The sequence below is a fragment of the Salvelinus alpinus genome, chromosome 34, assembly GCF_045679555.1.
Source record: "Salvelinus alpinus chromosome 34, SLU_Salpinus.1, whole genome shotgun sequence".
NCBI lineage: Eukaryota > Metazoa > Chordata > Actinopteri > Salmoniformes > Salmonidae > Salvelinus > Salvelinus alpinus.
This window is the reverse complement of record NC_092119.1, coordinates 27220218-27238974: the sequence shown is the minus strand read 5'-3', so window position 1 is coordinate 27238974 and position 18757 is coordinate 27220218. Positions and strand designations below refer to the sequence as shown.

General features: G+C 40.5%; 2 protein-coding genes across 4 annotated transcripts in view; one reads left to right on the top strand and one right to left on the bottom strand.

The window, feature by feature from the left end:
• LOC139563821 (rho-associated protein kinase 2-like) overlaps nt 1–4038 on the top strand; it is a 51919-nt gene extending 47881 nt beyond the window's left edge. Inside the window, exons 31-32 of one of the 2 annotated variants that reach the window (XM_071382746.1) lie at nt 1570–1783; nt 2696–4038. In XM_071382746.1, the coding sequence (XP_071238847.1) occupies nt 1570–1783; nt 2696–2699 (218 nt within the window). In that variant the 3' untranslated portion in view covers nt 2700–4038. Of the gene's footprint in view, nt 1–1569; nt 1784–2386; nt 2579–2695 lie in introns of those variants that run through there. The other variant, XM_071382745.1, reaches the window with a different exon arrangement.
• A 144-nt stretch (nt 4039–4182) lies between these two features.
• On the bottom strand, nt 4183–7395 carry slc66a3 (solute carrier family 66 member 3). 2 transcript variants are annotated; one of them, XM_071382747.1, is made up of 7 exons: nt 7089–7395; nt 5979–6061; nt 5577–5646; nt 5408–5465; nt 5051–5171; nt 4826–4867; nt 4183–4695 (listed from the first exon to the last, which is right to left on the bottom strand). In XM_071382747.1, exons 1-7 carry the CDS (start codon nt 7232–7234, stop codon nt 4592–4594), a joined length of 624 nt encoding a protein of 207 aa, XP_071238848.1. In that variant the 5' UTR covers nt 7235–7395; the 3' UTR covers nt 4183–4591. The 2 variants fall into 2 exon arrangements, with proteins under 2 accessions (XP_071238848.1, XP_071238850.1); XM_071382749.1 differs by lacking the exon at nt 7089–7395 and adding an exon at nt 6435–6478.
• Between the last annotated feature and the right edge of the window lie 11362 nt (nt 7396–18757).

Here is an 18757-nt window from a genome sequence, read left to right as displayed (position 1 = left end):
GTATTCATACCCCTTGACTTATTCTACGTTTTGTTAGCCTGAATTCAAAATTGTATTTTTTAATCTCACCCATCTACACACACTACCCCATAATGACAGTGAAAACATGTTTTTATAATCTTTTGCTAATTTATTGAAAATGAAATGCAGAAATATCTCATTTACATAAGTATACACACCCCTGGGTCAATACTTTGTAGAAGCATCTGGAGTTGGGTTTTCTTCTCCCATTCTTCCTTGTAAGCTCTGTTAAATTAGCTGGGGAACGGCAGTGAACAGCAATCTTCAACTCTTTCCACAGATTTTCAATGGGAATCAAGTCTGGGCTTTGTCTGGGTCACTCAAGGACTTTCACATTCTTGTTCTGAAGCCATTCCAGTGTTGCGTTGCCTGTATGCTTGGGGTCATTGTCATGTTGGAACATAAATCTTCTTCCCAGTCTAAGTTTGTTTGCACTTATTAAGGATTTGCCTGTATTTGGCTCCATTTATTGTTCCCCATTGATCCTTACCTGTCTTCCTGCTGCTGAAAAGCATCCCCATAGCATGATGCTGCCACCACCATGCTTCAAAGTAGGGATGGTGTTAGACGGAGGATGCGCTGTGCCTGTTTTTCTCCAGACATTGCGCTTTGCATTCAGGCCAAAGAGTTACATGTGTCTCATTAGACCACAGAATCTCTTATGGTCTCAGTCTTTCACATGCCTTTTTGCCAACTCCAACCGTGCTGTCATGTGCCTTTTTCTCAGGAGTGGCTTCCGTCTGGCCACTGTCCCATAAATCTCATATTGGTGAAGAGACTGTTGTCCTTCTGGCAGGATCTCCCATCTCAGCCAAGGAACTCTGTAGTTCTCTCACAGTGGTCATTGGGTTCTTGCCCAATGACCAAGGTCCTTCTTACCTAGTTCCTCAGTTTCGTCGGACGGCCAGCAATAGGTCAGAGTTTGGGTGGTTCCATATTTTTCCCATTTACCAATGATGGAGACCACTGTGCTCTTGGAAACTTTCAACACTCTACAAATAGTTTTATACCCTTCCCAAGATTTACACTTTATCACAATTCTATCTCGGAGATCTATGGACAGTTCCTTGGACTTCATGATATAGTTTCTGCTCTGACATGCACTGTCAACTGTAGGCCCTTATATAGACAGGTGTTTCTCTCAAAATAATTTAATTGGCCACAGGTGGACTCCATTGAAGTTGCAGTGACATCTCAAGGATGATCAAAGGAATTTGGATGCACCTGAGCTCAATTTGGAGTGTCATAGCAAAGGGTTGTGAATACTTATGTAAATGAGCTTTCTGTATTTTATTTTGAAAAAATTTGCAAATTGTGTGTGGAGATGGGTGAGAGAAATATTTAATTCAGCCTGTAACACAACAAAATGTGGAATAAGTCAAGGGGTATCAATACTTTCTGAAGGTACTGTATAATCATATAAAAATACATTGTCGGGGGCATATATAGGGATGGTTAGGGGGTTGAGGTGTGCAGCGCTGTTTCGTAAGTTTGTTTGCACAGTTCTTTGTCTTAAACACAATATAAACCCTTTTTGTCCCCCTGCAGTGAACTATGATGTGTCCATGGCCAAGAACTTGCTGCTGCTGGCTGTGTCGCAGGAGGAGCAGCAAGAGTGGGTGGGACGACTGGTCAAGAAGATCCCAAAGAAGCCGCCGGCCCCCGAGCACTTTGCCCGCTCCTCGCCCCGTGTCTCCATGAAGGTCCAGCCCAGCCAGTCCATGAGGCGGCCCAGCAGACAGCTGCCCCCAAGCAAGAACAGGTAAAAGCAAAGGCCAGACATAAACCGTAAAGCTAGGGCTCTGGTGGACAGAAAAAGGGGTAACCTTACACCTTTTAAATACTTATGTGAGAAGGATGTGACTAGTGCTCTGTGGTTAGGGGCCATGCTCAACACCACTTTCCTCTTTCAGATTGCTCGACTTTGGCCTACAGGACTGGCATTGGGAGTTAGATGATATCGATGATGATGATGATGCTTTTGATTTCTGATGAGCAGATAGGGTAAAAGCCTAGGTAAATCCCCAGAAAGGCATGTTGTGCAGTGAGTTTGGTTGTATTGGAATAGAACTCGGATATTCTCAGCTGAATATTGTTTATTCTTATATTTCTCTAATCTATTGCCTGGTGTTCTTGAAGAGGTTTGTGTACCTGAATTTAAGTAATTAAATGTGCATGTGTTCTCTGGTCTTCATAGTTGAATATGTCAGGAAATATTACAAACACTTAGGTTTCCAGGAACCCTACCACACTACTGGATCTGATTCCTATGATTGGACCCTTAAAACTCTTTCCTTTCTGGATATCCCATTTCTTATATCAGCCTCCTACTGAACCCTGTGTGACCTTTTCCCTTTGACCTCAGTCCCCCTAGAGCCGACGCCCCCAGGATGCAACGAGAAGACTCCAAAAGTGGCCATTGAGACATGACTTACATATTCTCTGTGTTTCAGATTGACTAGTCTTTTTAATGTAGAAGAGTGTTATAATATGATGGTTTGTATGTTTATTTACGATGACTGACGTTTTGCAATAAAACATGCAATCAAAAGATCCATTCTGCGACTATGGGTGGTTGTATGTGTGACAGCTGCATGCTGATGCAGGCAATGTTGCTGAGCTGTGGGTTGGTTTTAGAGAAACTAATACTTTTCCCCTCTTTCTCTTTCTCCAGTTAACCCTACTTGGGAATGTGGTGCTGGTTCGAGGTGGTGGGTGTTTCCTCCTAACACACAATCAAAAGGCTGATAACAATGTTCCACTTGGCATTTCCTCCATGCACAACTTTGATTGCACTTCACTCTTCCAGAAGACTTCTCTATCTATTCCACTTCCGCCTTGTCTTTTTTGCCAGTCACTTCAACTGCTAGTCTCCCGAGAACAATGTGCCAACACAACTACTTGTCGTCTGTGTGCATACGAAGAGCAACTTCTCTCCAGATTCCTTAAGGAGGGGGTGAGGCCAGGGGATGTCGAGGCCATGGAAAGGGGTTTGTTTGGCTTTGGACTTTGTATCCCGATTTTCACTCAACACAGAACAGCAGCCTCAATTAAGCTAAACGGCATGTGAGAGCAGAGGGCTGAAGCACTTACCTTGACAACACTTAAGAAATCCACATTGGAAAAAGCAGAGATCAAGAGATGAGGTTTGAGGTGATCTGCCAACCTGAATGTTCGTGGCAAAGACAATTCTTTCAATAATACAGTTGATGATTACAAGCCATCGTAAGTATCTAGTGCAGAACACTACGCCCACAAGGAGAACTATACTGTAAACTGGTAGGTGGATAGAGCTGAAGTTCAGATGCTAACATTTACCTAATAGCACTTCACCCTGGCATTGCCTTAATGTACTTGCAGCATGACAATTTATAAGAGGGAAATGTTTAATACACCAGCTGAATGCAGCATTAATACCGTAGCTTGACTCCTTCATTGTTTGGATGTACATCTGAGCAAACCAGAGATGAAGCACGAGTATTGTATGACTTAGAAATTATGCAGTTTATTTTCTATTCAAAATCTACTTGGAGGGCGCCCCTACCATCTTCAAAATCGTCTCTGTGCTGTTGCCTACATGCCTTTTGGGAAGTCCACCCGGAGTAAGACTTTTATTTTTCTCCATGGAAGAGGGGAACATCAAGTTTACTTATCTTTGTTTAAATAAAGATGGAAAAAGTCTCTACAAATGTATTCATTCACAAGCTGAAAGTATTGAACAGTAACATGTAATGGAAGCTTTTTGAATGTTTCTGATATTTTTGTAAAGAATTCCTCTTGGCACGTGGTGTGCATCTGGCTCATATTTCAGGTGGAGAGTGATGGTGTGCTCTCCTTTATTCAAGCTTCTGAAAAGCACGTTTTATACATATTAATATACAATATTTTACATGACATACAGTGCACATTGTATTATTTATACTGCCTTGTCCACTTTGTATTTAAAGGCGCTTCATCCAGAATGCATGTTTGATATTGCTACAATAAAGAAATGTATGTGCCTTCTGGTTTAGGTCATTGAGGTGTATGTTGTCTTTTCTATACCAAAAATAAGTTATTAACCACTGTCCTGTGTGATATCTGCATATACCAGTCAAATAGTTTTATAGATATGGTGAAAATGTATGCTTTCCGATATTCGCTAATAACAGAAGGCCACTATTTCAAAGGTGGTATGGTTTATTGATTAAAATCTTTAGAAAATAAGTTGAAAGTTACAGCTGTTTAATGTTTTATCCTGAGAAACATCTGCATCTCAAAAGAAAGGATTAACACGCTCAACACTTTTTTTTATTTTGCACTAACTTGACCTGTTGTCAAACTGAGAATACAGCCAAATTGAATGTTTAATTGCCGGTCTTATAACCAGCATTAATGTTAAAAAGAATGGTACCAAACTTTTTAGAAAAGAGAACCCTTTTGATATCAAAATGGTTGGGTTGCCACCTGTCCATTTGTCACACACAGTCTTCAGCTTCATGTCTGGGTGAAATTATACATTGAAAGAGGGAGTGCAGACAAATTGTCCAGTTTTAGACATTGGAGGTAATAACTGTTTGTGACAGGAGACTTAATCCTGCTTCTTCTGTACTTCCCCAGACCTTTTCCTGTAGTACAAGACTGTAGCTAGCACCCATGAATTCAGCAGTGCCATGACAATAAATCGCACCAGAACTGTGGACAGCGGAAGACAAAACAGATGTTAGAAACACATGCTGCTGCACACTAATGTAATGACGAGTAATAACATACATTTTCATTCTCCAGCCAACACCTGATAATTGCAGTGGCAGGACTGACTTACCCTGCATGTCTCCAGTTGTCACACTGGTGGTGTAAATCCTTGCTGAAACAAGACAGTTGACATTATTACATTCCATGACTATCTTCATCACGGTGGTTGCGAGATCACCTAGGCAGGCACTTGGTCATAGCTCCAATTTGCTGCTGTATCGCTCATACTTATATCCTTACAGATCTGTAAGGGCTACGGCCTATGTGTGTGTGTGGTTTAGAATGGTTCACTCACCAAAACATGTGTAGGTAGCCATACCCCAGGAGAGGGCGCTAACCTGGCCTGAGTCCTTGGACTGCCACAGGCATTGGAGCTGGGCAAACTTACTGCCAGCACTGATGAATGTACACAGGCTCTGAGAGAGATGGAAAGGTAAGCAATTGATTAAGATAACTTGCATCATGTCAAAAGATCTTTCAATGTTATTTCATCATTGACTGGTGCTATATCTATATTTGGCTATGGAAACAATTTGATCAAGCTGTTCTTCATAATACAATATACTTTCAATATACTTTCTGGCATTGTGGAAATTGACTGTCTGAATAACCTACTGCTCTTTTTCACATCTCTCCTCAGTCTTCTACTTACCATGGCCAAATCAATTATCCACTTCTGCACAGTGAGTAGTTGCCAGCCCCCCATAAACCTGATCAAGCCATGTCAAGGATCTGCTACCAATTTCCAAAATGTTAGCATTATGTAAATCAGGAGTGTGTGTGTGTGTGTTTTGTTTTGCTGCATGAGCAGGGAAGGATACACAACTGCATAGATCAGACTCTGCTTCAGGCTGCCATTGTAATGTAGAATCAAGAGCAGGAGGATGACATCTGGGACAAATAATGGCACACAACAGGATTAAAAGAACATGCTGTAACTCACTGTAACACACTTATACAGAGATCAGGTATGCAAGGCTAGTGCATTGTCACCCACTGTAGGTTTGGGGGACGAATACCCGGAGTTACAACCACAATAGATTATCTTAATTTTTTACCATTTGTGGTTAGCAACAACCCTGAAGGGATGCAAGATAAGTCAGCAGCTAACAATGTGGTTGGATTATTTTCTGGAGAGTATTGTTAACAGGGAAACAGGACTATTTCATTAAATGAATGAACAGGAAATTTCACCTTTACCAAAGGGTAGAAAGATGGCCCACCTTGAGCAATGAGGATGGGGTACTCCAAGTAGGTTGGGGGTGGGTAGTCATAGTACATCTGGTAGGTGACAAACACAATGAACCTAAAACAAGATGTGTTATTAAGTTTATGGAAGATAAAGAATTACGTGTAGGTACAACAGGGAACACAAAGTGAACAAGCAAGCCGTGGATCTGCAAGGGAGCAACCTGATGATGGAATATTCACACCTGACCCAACCATGCGCTGTATTTAAGGGCATTTTCATACGATAATGCTTCAGGATCCAAATTAGAGAATGTTCCTTAGAACAATAACAAAGTTAGGTGTGTATCGTGATATGGTGCAATGAGCTTCGAGCAAGCGGGATATGAGAGAAGTGAAAGGATGATGTGTTGCTTAAAGGAGAGATTAGGGACTGCAACGTCAACAAACCATGATGAGTCATGTAAAGTAGCAGGCAGACTGTAAAATACCCATGCTGAAGGCCTACCACTCCTTCCATGCCTGAGAGCCAGTGTAATTCTGGCAGAGTGTCAGGATCCAGTGAGCTGTGGAGGATGATAACTGATATTCTTCACATTTATATATTTACTGTCTCACAAAGATAGAGCTTCTCCATGTCCATTAGAACAAGCAAACACACTGATTTTTTATCACAAAATAGGCAGACTGCCATCTGGGTGGATGAGGTCAAATTCCCTGGGCCATCTTTAATCTGATGCTGAACCAAATCTGATAAATACTTGCCCGCAACAAGGATATTTCAATTCAGAGCAACACTGCAACATGGTCTGTACAGTCATCATGATTTAATGTATGGTTTGTTGTAATTTTTCTGAATGTCTATTTACTTTCATCTTACATGAGTCAACCATAGCACGCAGGAAGTTTATTGCATATCATGGGTTTACTCGATACAATGCAACTTAATTTATGCATGATGTTGTCGGCTACACTGTATCCGCAAGCGTTCCAATTATGTATTATCACATATAATTAGATTTCTAGTCTACAATTAAACCACCATGCAAACATCAAGAAACAACCAATTACACATTAATAGAACCTAAAAAGGCAGATATTAGGACGGAGTATAATATAACCATGCGCTGCTTTGTAAAACATACCCGGTTAGCTCCAGCAGAAGACTGTTGAGGCTGACACCCGTTGTCGATTTCGCGCGCATCAAAACAAATATTTGCGGAAACTTTAGCACCATGCACACAAACAGTGTGCTAAAGTTAGCGGCATGTAGTACCTTGTCTGATTCCATGATTTCACAATTATATGAAGATCTATCGACCTTTGGCTCACAGATCACTAACGACTACTAACTATCACAGGATCGAGGTGGCTTGCACGGAGTTTTGATTTCACTTCCGCACACATTACCCCACCCCTATGTTGTTGTTTTTTTACCCCAAATCCCATCCGTAGTAAAACAAATTTTGAAATTGAAAGTTATTATAATTACCGGTACCTATCATTTTAATTTATAGGAATATTTTAGACGGTGGCTTTAAATCGATATTTTGGAGAGTATTTTCTCTCTCTCCAATATTATGAACTTTGCGCAAAATGTATACACATTTTTCAATCAGAATATCCTAATTGTTTTCTAGTGTGAGGCAGAGACGCTTGAAACGTCATTCACTCAGCATCGTTCAAACAGACAATTATAATTTAATTACACTCTTTCAGAAAAAAACTTTTATTTGTAGCCTAATGTAGGGGGTTTATTCAATACATTTTAATTAGTCATTGTATTGTGTTACAGTGGATTTCAAAGTCTACTGTACACTCAGTGTTTTATTGTGTTTTCCATTGCCATGATTCTGGTATTGGAAATATGATCCTCATAGGATAATGTAGGCTACATACAGTAGTTTTAGTGGTGTAGTACATGTAATCTCAATTCAATTTGATGTGGAACGTGATGGGCTTTAAGCCTTTTTATGGATTTCAGAGTGGGGAGTTGAACACAACCACACATCAATCAAACCTCTAGGATGAATTCAAAAAGAGTGGGACATCATATAAACAGTGACAGCTTAATCTTGACCCATTTGTTTTTTGGTCTGACAAATCAAAACTATTGTTACTAAGCCTTTGCAGAGAAACCGCATGTTCAAGCCACATCACTTCAGGAAGCTCACAGTAAGATCAGTGACATAGCTTTTTTTCTGTTTTGATGTTAAGATTATAAAACTGTCATAAATAATGCACTGTCCCAAATTGTGATGTAAATGTACATACTGTGTACTGGTGCATCAAAATACATAAACAAGTTGCCAATATTATGTTTATATTTAGTAATTGTCATTTTTTGTTGTCCCACTTTACCAACCTTAGCTAGCTAAAGTAGGACAGCATGGAGTAGATAAAGTGGGACAATTTTATAGGCTTTTCCAATGAAGGAAAGAGATCCAGTTTACATAAGGGACCCCCTGTACTTAGGTTAGTCAGGGCTCTGGATCTTGTAGTACTATATCCTGTTAATTTTTTTCTTGTAATACTGTCATTAGTAGTGTTATTTGAGTGAATTCAGAAAAAGTGGGACAGTTTTTGCATTTATGTCTTCTGTAACCTCTTCAGACAACTACATGTTAGCTAACACCTAACTCTAACCTTAACCCTTTAACCTAACTCCTAACCTTAACCAACCCTAACCCCTAGCCTACCTAACGTTAGCCACCTAGCTTACGTTAGTGTTAGCCACCTAGCTAACGTTAGCCACAACAAATTGGAATTGGTAATATATCATACGTTTTGCAAATTCGTAACATATTGTAGGAATTGCAATTCGTAACATATCATGCGAATTGTAATTCGCAACATATCATACACAATGGATGATGGACATCCACAAATTAAAGGTGCAATAAGCAAAAATCGCCCTGCCATTTCCTGGTTGCAAAAATTCTAATAGTTTGCCTAATTTCAGTTTTTGTCACAAAACAAGCATCATTGAACCATCTATGAAATATATTTTCAATAACCAAAAATATTGTATTTTCAGCTGTTTGAAGCTGGTGTACAAAACCAAAAGTAAAAGACACAAAAATTAAATTCAAGAACGGGAAGCATATAAATAGCGAACATAGAACAGATCTATCCTTCTTAGACTTGCTTTCAATGAGAATGACAGATCTTTAACATTTCTTTAAAAAATGCTGTTTCCAGCTACAACAGTCTTTTACAACATTAACAATGTCTACACTGTATTTCTGATCAATTTGATGTTATTTTAATGGACAAAAAATGTGCTTTTCTTTCAAATACAAGGACATTTCTAAGTGACCCCAAACTTATGAACGGTAGTGTATATCTAATAATATCCGAGTGGTGTAAGACATTATTGACTATTCTGATCTAATCTCCGAAGAGTTTAATTGTTTTCTTAGACTTTTATAAAGCCTTTGATACAGTGGAACATGAGTTTATATTTCTTTCCCTTGAGAAATGTGGTTTTGGCTAATTATTTTGTAGTACTATTAAAACTCTTTATATGAATGGGAACAGTTCCATTAAAATTAAAGCATGGCACTTCTCCTAGATTTGATTTGATAAGAGAAATTAGGCAAGGTTGCCCAATTTCACCTTACCTCTTCCTGCTTGCAAACCAACTTCTTACAAGTTTTGTTAAATCCAACGATATAAAAGGGATCTCTATTGCTGACAGAGATATTATCATAAGTCAGCTTGCAGATGACACCACCCTCTTTTTACCACACAAATACATGCTTGTTAACAAGTTCATAGAGCTCTCTTTCAGAATGATCCAAAAGTATTACCCTGCGAATCATTACCTGAAGAAACTCAAAAAAGACATTAACGTTAACTGTACTTTTTGTGTTGAGCATCCAGAAACAGTATTGCGTTTATTTTGGCATTGTCTACATGTAAAGAAATTATGGAAAGATATTCATAGTTTTATTATTGTTAATATTCTTGATGACTTTTGTTTTTTGGGGGGAGAATGTGCTGCTCGTTTTCCTTAACTATAATAAGGATAAAGAAAAACAATTTTACCTCATAAATCTAATTGTGCTAATTGCAAAATTTCAATGTGAACAAGCCTTAAGAGCTGGGATTGTACAACATATTGTTATTTTTTAAATTCTTTAAACTCTGTAAAGTTGGTTGTTGATCATTGCTACACAGCCATTTTCAACTCTTGACATATATTTTCAAGACAATTTAAGTCAAAACTAACTACGCCATTCAGGAACATTCAATGTTTTCTTGGTAAGCAACTCCAGTGTATATTTGGCCTGTGTTTTAGTTTATTGTCCTGCTGAAAGGTGAATTTGTCTCCAAGTGTATGTTGGAAAGCAGACTGAACCAGGTTTTCCTCTAGGATTTTGCCTGTGTTAGCTCTATTCCTCATCTCTTTGTGTGTAGGCCAGTGACACAACAACATTTGAAAAAAGTAAAGGGGTGTGAATACGCGTCAGCAGTGGTGTAAAGTAACTAAGTAAAAATACTTTGAAGCTCTACTTCGGTAGTTTTTTTGGTTATCTGTACTTTACTATTTATATTTTAGACAACTTTTACTCCACTACATTTCTAAACAAAATATGTACTTTTCCCCCCATACTTTTTCCCTGGCACCCAAAAGTACTTTTAAAATTTTGAATTCTCAGGCAACACAGCAATATGGTCCAATTTATGCACCTATCAATTTAATGCATTGTCATCCCTACTGCCTCTGATCTGGCGGACTCACTAAACACAAATAATGCGTTTGTAAATTTTCTCTGACTGTTGGAATGTCATCTGGTTTGGTTAATGCAAGGAATTTGATGTATAGTATTTACTTTTACATAAAATTTTTACTCAAGTATGACAATTTAGAGGCCTCCCTAGTGGCGCAGCGGTCTAAGGCAGTGCTTGAGGCGTCACTACAGACCAGGGTTCAATCCCAGGCTGTGTCGTTAGGGGTTGGTTTGGCTGGGGTGGCTTTACAAGGCTCATCACGCTCTAGCGACTCCTTGTGGTGGCCTGGGCGCCTGCAGGCTGACCTTGGTCGTCAGTTGAACGGTGTTTCCTCCGGCACATTGGTGCAGCTAGTTATGCGGGCGGGTGTTCATAAGCGCAGTTTGGCGGGTTATGTTTCGGAGGACGCATGACTCGACTTTTGCCTCTCCAGAGCACATTGGGGAGTTACAGCGATGAGACAAGATCGTAATTGAATATCACAAAATAGGGGGTAAAAGACCAAAAAATTAAGTATGCCAATTTTGTGATTTTCCACCCCTGTACTTAATTACATTTAAAACTTTTTTAAACTTTTACTCAAGTAGTATTTCACTTTTACTTGAGTAATTTTCTATTAAGGTATCTTTCCTTTTAATCAAGATGACACTTGAGTGATTTTTCCAACACTGCGAGTTGGCAAGGTAAGCATTCCACTGGGCAAAATCTGGTTGAATCATTGTTGTTTCCACGCCATTTCAACCAAGAAAAACTATGTGAGGACGTTGAATCAACATGGAGAACTGATTGGATTTGCAAAAAAGTAATCAACATAGTATTTTGTCTTTTTTTCACCCAACTTTTAACCTAAATCCATTGACATGGTGACATTTTTTGTTGCTTTCACGTTGAATTCACGTTATTTGACAACTCAACCAAATGTAAATCAAAACTAGAAGTTGAACTGATGTCTGTGCCCAGTGGGATTTGTCAAGACAAACCATTGCCTACTTTTGCTTTTAGTTCGGAACACTCAGTCAAAAAACGAACTCTGTAATTAATCAATTCAGTGAACTTGAGTTTACCATAATTGCAACGTTATATTCCGACCTGGATAGGTGGCCTGACTGGTCTCCCACCACGGAGATAGATATTTACACAGACACTGATTGATGAAATGCGTTTATGCATAATCTATTTGGCTCATCCTGGCATAAATCCTGGCTGGGTCTCAGTCCAAAATCAGCATTTGCCAGTCACTCCATTAATCTGACTACATTACCCATAATGCTCATTGACTGAACATCATGGAATCATGGATACCTTTCCTGTGAGTACTCAAGCGGTGAATCCCCTGAGGTACAATATGATAAGAACTGGAGACTGGGTGGAGACTGGGTCCAAGATGTCCGACCGTTGTTTTGAAAGTAATCTACTCATGTTCGCATACACTGATTCATATCCGGGTTGCATCCGGTTTATATGGACCAACATCACATGCGCACTAGCACTCAGTGCACACAGGCAGCAGCGCTAGCAGAAATTACATCATCACGTCATCCAAAAACATGTCAGACATTGGGTGAATATAAAATATTAATATCTTCGGGTGTGTGATGGAGTAAAATCGGCCTCAGCGATGATTATTTTAATAATTCAATGAATGTTTTGTGCATAAAACTGTTGACTAAAGATTCTTATTTGGAATTTTCTAATCTGACTTCTCTATGTGGCCGTCTATGGAAATTGTCTTTCTGGGCCTGGCGTCAGTTAAAATGCAGTACTGAAGCAAAACTGTAGGAGCAGTCCGAACCGTGCTTCCAGTACTGAAACCTGGCCAGTGATGCTTTCAGACTACCCTGGCAACTTTCTTTTCAAACAGCACCTAGCAACAAATTTAGCTACTTTTAAAAATGGATTTTGAACTTTTAGCAACTTTTGAAAAGTGACTCAAACGCTAAAATGCACACATTTTCCTTCTAAATGACACAAAAACCTATCTGTAGCACGCGCTCCAGCAGGTATATCTCTCTAGTCACCCCCAAAACCAATTCTTCCTTTGGACGCCTCTCCTTCCAGTTCTCTGCTGCCAATGACTGGAACGAACTACAAAAATCTCTGAAATTGGAAACACCTATCTCCCTCACTAGCTTTAAGCACCAGCTGTCAGAGCAGCTCATAGATTACTGCACCTGTACATAACCCATCTACAATTTAGCCCAAACGACTACCTCTTTACCTACTGTATTTATTTTATTAATTTATTTTGCTCCTTTGCACCCCATTATTTTCTGTCTCTACTTTGCACTTTCTTCCGCTGCAAACCAACCATTCCAGGGTTTTTTTTTAGTTTTATTTTACTTGCTGTGTTGTATTCACTTCACCTCCATGGCCTTTTATATTTTTATTTATTTATTTTATTTATTTATACATATATTTGTTTGCCTTCACCTCCCTTATCTCACCTCACTTGCTCACATTGTATATAGACTTATTTTTTATTTTTTTATTTTTTTTTCACTGTATTATTGACTATATGTTTGTTTTACTCCATGTGTAACTATGTGTTGTTGTATGTGTCGAACTGCTTTGCTTTATCTTGGCCAGGTCGCAATTGTAAATGAGAACGTGTTCTCAATTTGCCTACCTGGTTAAATAAAGGTTAAATAAAAAAATAAAAAAATAAAAAAAAAAACGATTTTCTCCGTCACACTCAGTCACAACACACGTGCCATGCTGCAAAAGTGCATTGTGAGTGACGTCAGCAGCAGGCGCTCAGCTCGTGCACAGGCAGCAGCAGGCCAGCAGCAATTTCAGCAAATTGCAAATCATTGTTGGCTGACTGCAGCAGCAGTACTGTTCGACGAGCCAAACCCAATGAATATAGTTGATCACGAATGTTTGATCTTGAACAGAACTTACAACATCAATCAACATGGCTGAATCAAAATTGTACAGAAAAGAGTGGGAGTCTGTACCTGAACAAATGTCAGATCATATTTTTCGCTGAGATGGCCAGTCAATTTGAGTAACGTTATTGTGTATTCTACGTAATGACGCAGTTTAAGTTATCACGCAATGACGTCACAACGTCATTTAGCAACTTTTAGCAACAAATCAACCTGCCTCTAGCAACTTACCCTGAAAATTAGTTGGCAACACTGACCCTGGCCCCTTGGGTGAATCCGAAACCACCTCCTTGCCCCTACCAACTAACCCAGAGAGCCCAACATTCTCACATGTTGCTAACGAAACTCCTAGGGTGACTTCCGGAGAGTGGCGATGGGCTCAATAAACCCATCAACTTCGGGACACACTCCTGACTTGAATTATGCAATTCATGTTCCACTTTTAAATTTGGGACCAGCCAGAGGCACCAGATTATTGATTGGTGAGAAAGTGAGAAAGAATCCCAAAGATGGTCAAATGGGCATTAAGCCTCTGTCTTCATCTAAATCTGTTGAGCCACCTGATTTCATCTATGCCGGAGATTCAGGTCCTGCTGAACATTTTAAACCAGTCGATGACCCACATGCAGGGGCAGCTGAACAACATGCAGGGGCAGTTTATTGAGTTGCAGACCGCTATCTCCAGGCAGTGTCAGATGAGTCTACGACGTATGTTCTACTGTATCTGAAGATGGCTGCTCAAGATAGTTCATCATGTTCACATAGCTTTGATGTGTTCATCATTTACAAGCCCATTGATAATTCAGTTCATCATCTGTTGTGTAGCTCCAGGTATGCCTCAATCCCAAATTTACATTTACATTTAAGTCATTTAGCAGACGCTCTTATCCAGAGCGACTTACAAATTGGTGCATTCACCTTATGATATCCAGTGGAACAACCACTTTACAATAGTGCATCTAACTCTTTTAAGGGGGGGGGTTAGAAGGATTACTTTATCCTATCCTAGGTATTCCTTAAAGAGGTGGGGTTTCAGGTGTCTCCGGAAGGTGGTGATTGACTCCGCTGACCTGGCGTCGTGAGGGAGTTTGTTCCACCATTGGGGTGCCAGAGCAGCGAACAGTTTTGACTGGGCTGAGCGGGAACTGTACTTCCTCAGAGGTAGGGAGGCGAGCAGGCCAGAGGTGGATGAACGCAGTGCCCTTGTTTGGGTGTAGGGCCTGATCAGAGCCTGAAGGTACGGAGGTGCCGTTCCCCTCACAGCTCCGTAGGCAAGCACCATGGTCTTGTAGCGGATGCGAGCTTCAACTGGAAGCCAGTGGAGAGAGCGGAGGAGCGGGGTGACGTGAGAGAACTTGGGAAAGTTGAACACCAGACGGGCTGCGGCGTCCACAAATGAATGTGGAAAATAGCACCATCTAATTTCATTACAAATATTGCCTATACATTATCTTCAGGTTGAAGCATATGGCTGGTTGATCTATTTAGGAATATAACAGAAATGTTACAAAAATTGCATACTTTTCTGAGCAACATAGAGTCTATAATAAATATATTGGCAATTTGCAAACTATTCACTGGTGAAACACATTTATCAGTTAGAATTGATTTATTGAAGAAATTAATAAAAGTTGTGCTCCTACTGTCAAGCAAGGATCCAAAGAATATGAGTAAAACCTCAATTCAAGGAACATAGCCATCTGATATGCACTCTTTAGGAAGGTGTGGCTGATAGTATATTGGGAAAGTCTTATGTCCTGCTGATGGTAGCAAGGCTGCTTATCTGTACCCTGCTTGCACTTAACATAGCTGCTAGTTAAGAGCTAATCCATTCTCAACAGCTCCCTGCCCAGAACCAAACATTTGGTTGGTGGTATTGGGGAGATGGTCAGAGAACACTGGCACATAGGTTGGGAAAGGGCTATCTGCCCTGAGGTTACCCTGTGAGGACAAGTGGGCACAAAGTGCTAGGGTCACATCATGAAATAATGCAGCATTGATATCAATAAGAGATTGTGTTAAAATAAAACAGTTGACTATTTAAGAGATAACAAATTGGCTAATAATTTACCAGCTGATGATCATAGTTCTTGAGAATACTCAAATTCTTCTGCCTGTGGATCAAAACACAATGATGATTGTAGGCTTATAGGCCTATGGTTGTCTAGGCTTACTCATAAAATGCAGTTGTAGCATGAGTAGCAAATAGCTTTCTCTGCGACTTAGCATTCATGTGTTTCATTCCAGAAGAATAAATATAAAAGATGGGCAGTATCATGAATAGAAATTAAATGCCCATTAAACAACAGTGAAGTGGTATGGTTATATAAGACAGAAGGTTACTTAAGGCAAAAATGGAAGGACTGTGTATAACACAAACAGGTAGCAACCCAAAGATTGTGTGTTTAAATCTCATCACGGACAACTTTAGCATTTTAGCTAATTAGCAACTACTTACTACTTTTGAGCTACTTTATAACTACTTAACATGCTAGCTAACTTTTCCACTAACCTTTACCCAACTTGAACCCAAACCTTAACCCCTAGTCTAACTAATGTTAGCCACCTAGCTAACATTAGCGTTAGCCACCAAGCCAGCTAGTTAACATTAGCCACAAGAAATATCCAACATATTACAAATTCGTAACATATTGTATGAATTGCAATTCGTAACATACAATACATGACCTAAAGTATGTGGACAACCGCTTGTCGAACATCTCATTCCACAATTATTGGCATTAATATGGAGTTGATTCCCCCTTTGCTGCTATAACAGCCTCCACTCTTCTGGGAATGCAGTCCACTAGAGTGTTGGAACATTGCTGCGTGGACTTGCTCCCATTCAGCCACAAGAGCATTAGCGAGGTCGGGCACTGATGTTGGGTGATTAGGCCTGGCTCACAGTCGGGGTTCCAATTTATCCCAAAGGTGTTCGATGGGGTTGAGGTCAGGGCTCTGTGCAGGCCAGTCAAGTTCTTCCACACCGAACTCGACAAACCATTTCTGTATGGACCTCGCTTTGTGCACGGGGGCATTGTCATGCTAAAACAGGAAAGGGCCTTCCTCAAACTTGCCACAAAGTTAGAAGCACAGAGTTATCAATAATATAATTGTATGCTGTAGCGTTAAGATTTCCTTCATTGGAACTAAGGGACCTAGCCAAAACCATGAAAAACAGCCCCAGACCATTATTACTCCTCCACCAAACTTTACAGTTGGCACTATGCATTCGGGCAGGTAGCTTTCTCCTGGCATCTGCCAAATCCAGCTTTGTCCGTCAGACTGCCAGATGGTGAAGGGTGAGTCATCACTCCAGAGAACGCGCTTCCACTGCTCCAGGGTCCAATGGTGGCGAGCTATACACCACTCCGGCCGATGCTTGGCATTGCGCATAGTGATCTTAGGCTTGTGTGCAGCTGCTCGGCCATGGAAACCCATTTCTTGAAGCTCCCAATGAACAGTTCTTGTGCTGACGTTGCTTCCAGAGGCAGTTTGGAACTTGGCAGTGAGTGTCGCAACCAAGGACAAACGATTTTTACGCGCTACACTCTTCAGCACTCGGCGGTCCCGTTTTGTGAGCTTGTGTTGCCTACCACTTTGTGGCTGAGCTGTTGTTGCTCCTAGACATTTGCACTTCACAAAAACAACACTTACAGTTGACCAGGGCAGCTCTAGCACGGCAGAAATTTGGCAAACTGACTTGTTGGAAAGGTGGCATCCTATGATGGTGCCATGTTGAAAGTCACTAAGCTCTTCAGTAAGGCCATTCTACTGCCACTGTTTGACTATGGAGATTGCATGGCTGGAGCAACGGGTATGGCTGAAAAAGCCGAATCCACTAATTCGAAGGGGGGTCCACATACGTTTGTATATATAGTGTATCATATGAAATGGATGATGGACATCCCAAAATGAATACATACCATACCAAATGTAACATATAATACTAATTTGAATGTCCTGGATTTTTGTTAACTATGTTAAGTCTACCCCTGAGTCCAGGTTGCATGCTTTCCACAACTGTACCAGAGCAGTCTCTACTGGACAGAAGACAATGCTTAGTACCTACAGATGCCTATTCAAACCTGATTTTCCGAGATAAAGAAAATAATTAATGTATTTGCACAGCAATAATCAATCCATGCTGTCAATGCAACAATTTAGGCCTGTGTTGTGTACTGGGAAGATACAGTAAATCTGCCAACACAAGATTTGCATAGTAGGTAGTAGGTCTGTAGATTTTGAGAACGTTAACACAGGATAAAAATTCCTACAAAATATCCATTCACCTCAATAGGATATCAGCCAGGATTGCAGGATAAGGAAATTGCTGACACGTGTACAGACCTTAGGCCGAGGCTCTGTTACAGTATGTAGGAGACTATCATTGACATTGATTCAGCTTTGATCTAACTTTATTAAACAAGCAACATTTGTCAGAATAGCCTGTTCTCTTGGCAGCCCAACAGTTGGCTAGAGCAGAGACTGTGGGAGAATCTCAATTGCATACTCCTCTCTCCACGCCTTCTTCTCAAAACCCATTGGATGAGAAAGCCACAGATCCCTCTCCTTTGGCCTTCTCCTCCAATTGGTTTTGGGAAGAAGGCGAGGAGCAAGGACGTGAGAAGTATGCAATTGAGATTCTCTCTGTGTGAACAGTAGAGCATCCCACACATGTGCAGAAGCTTTGTACCTTTGCTGTCAGGAAGTGGGTTCCAGAGAAGTTGGATCCACAGCCACTCCATACAGGGCCAAAAAGGCCTGTATAACTGTCCATGTGAGAATTGAGCATTGGAAAATACATCCACCAGATGGCACCATAGTGTAACTTTAGGTCACTTGTGTGGGCATTTGAACTGGCTGTGGATCAGCCCTATATTGTCATCTCTGGTTCTAAGTTAAGCATTTTTGATGGACAGGTTGTTCAGGTCTGGAGACAACAGTTAACAGAAAACTTCTGTGTGTGTGTGTGTGAGAGAGAGAGAAACCATTGCATAATACAGAGCAGAGTTGCTTAGAGACAGATGTGCTCACTGCACTGAGCTTAGTATGGCTAAGGTGCCCTTAGGGCCTATCTCACACTCCTAGGTCAGGTTGATGAATCACACTGTGGTATAATATCTGACTGCTGTGTAACCCCATGACACAGCATGTGTCCTATTGGATAACACAGCACAGACATGCAG

Bases quoted from the DNA above. Each gene is read 5' to 3' on its own strand.
- slc66a3 (XM_071382747.1), bottom strand. From the start codon at position 7,234: ATGGAATCAGACAAGGTACTACATGCCGCTAACTTTAGCACACTGTTT. The intron at 6,062-7,088 runs GTATGTTTTACA...ATCTTGTTTTAG, and splicing joins CTTCTGCTGGAGCTAACCGG to GTTCATTGTGTTTGTCACCT. The intron at 4,696-4,825 runs GTAAGTCAGTCC...CGCTGTCCACAG, and splicing joins GACAACTGGAGACATGCAGG to TTCTGGTGCGATTTATTGTC.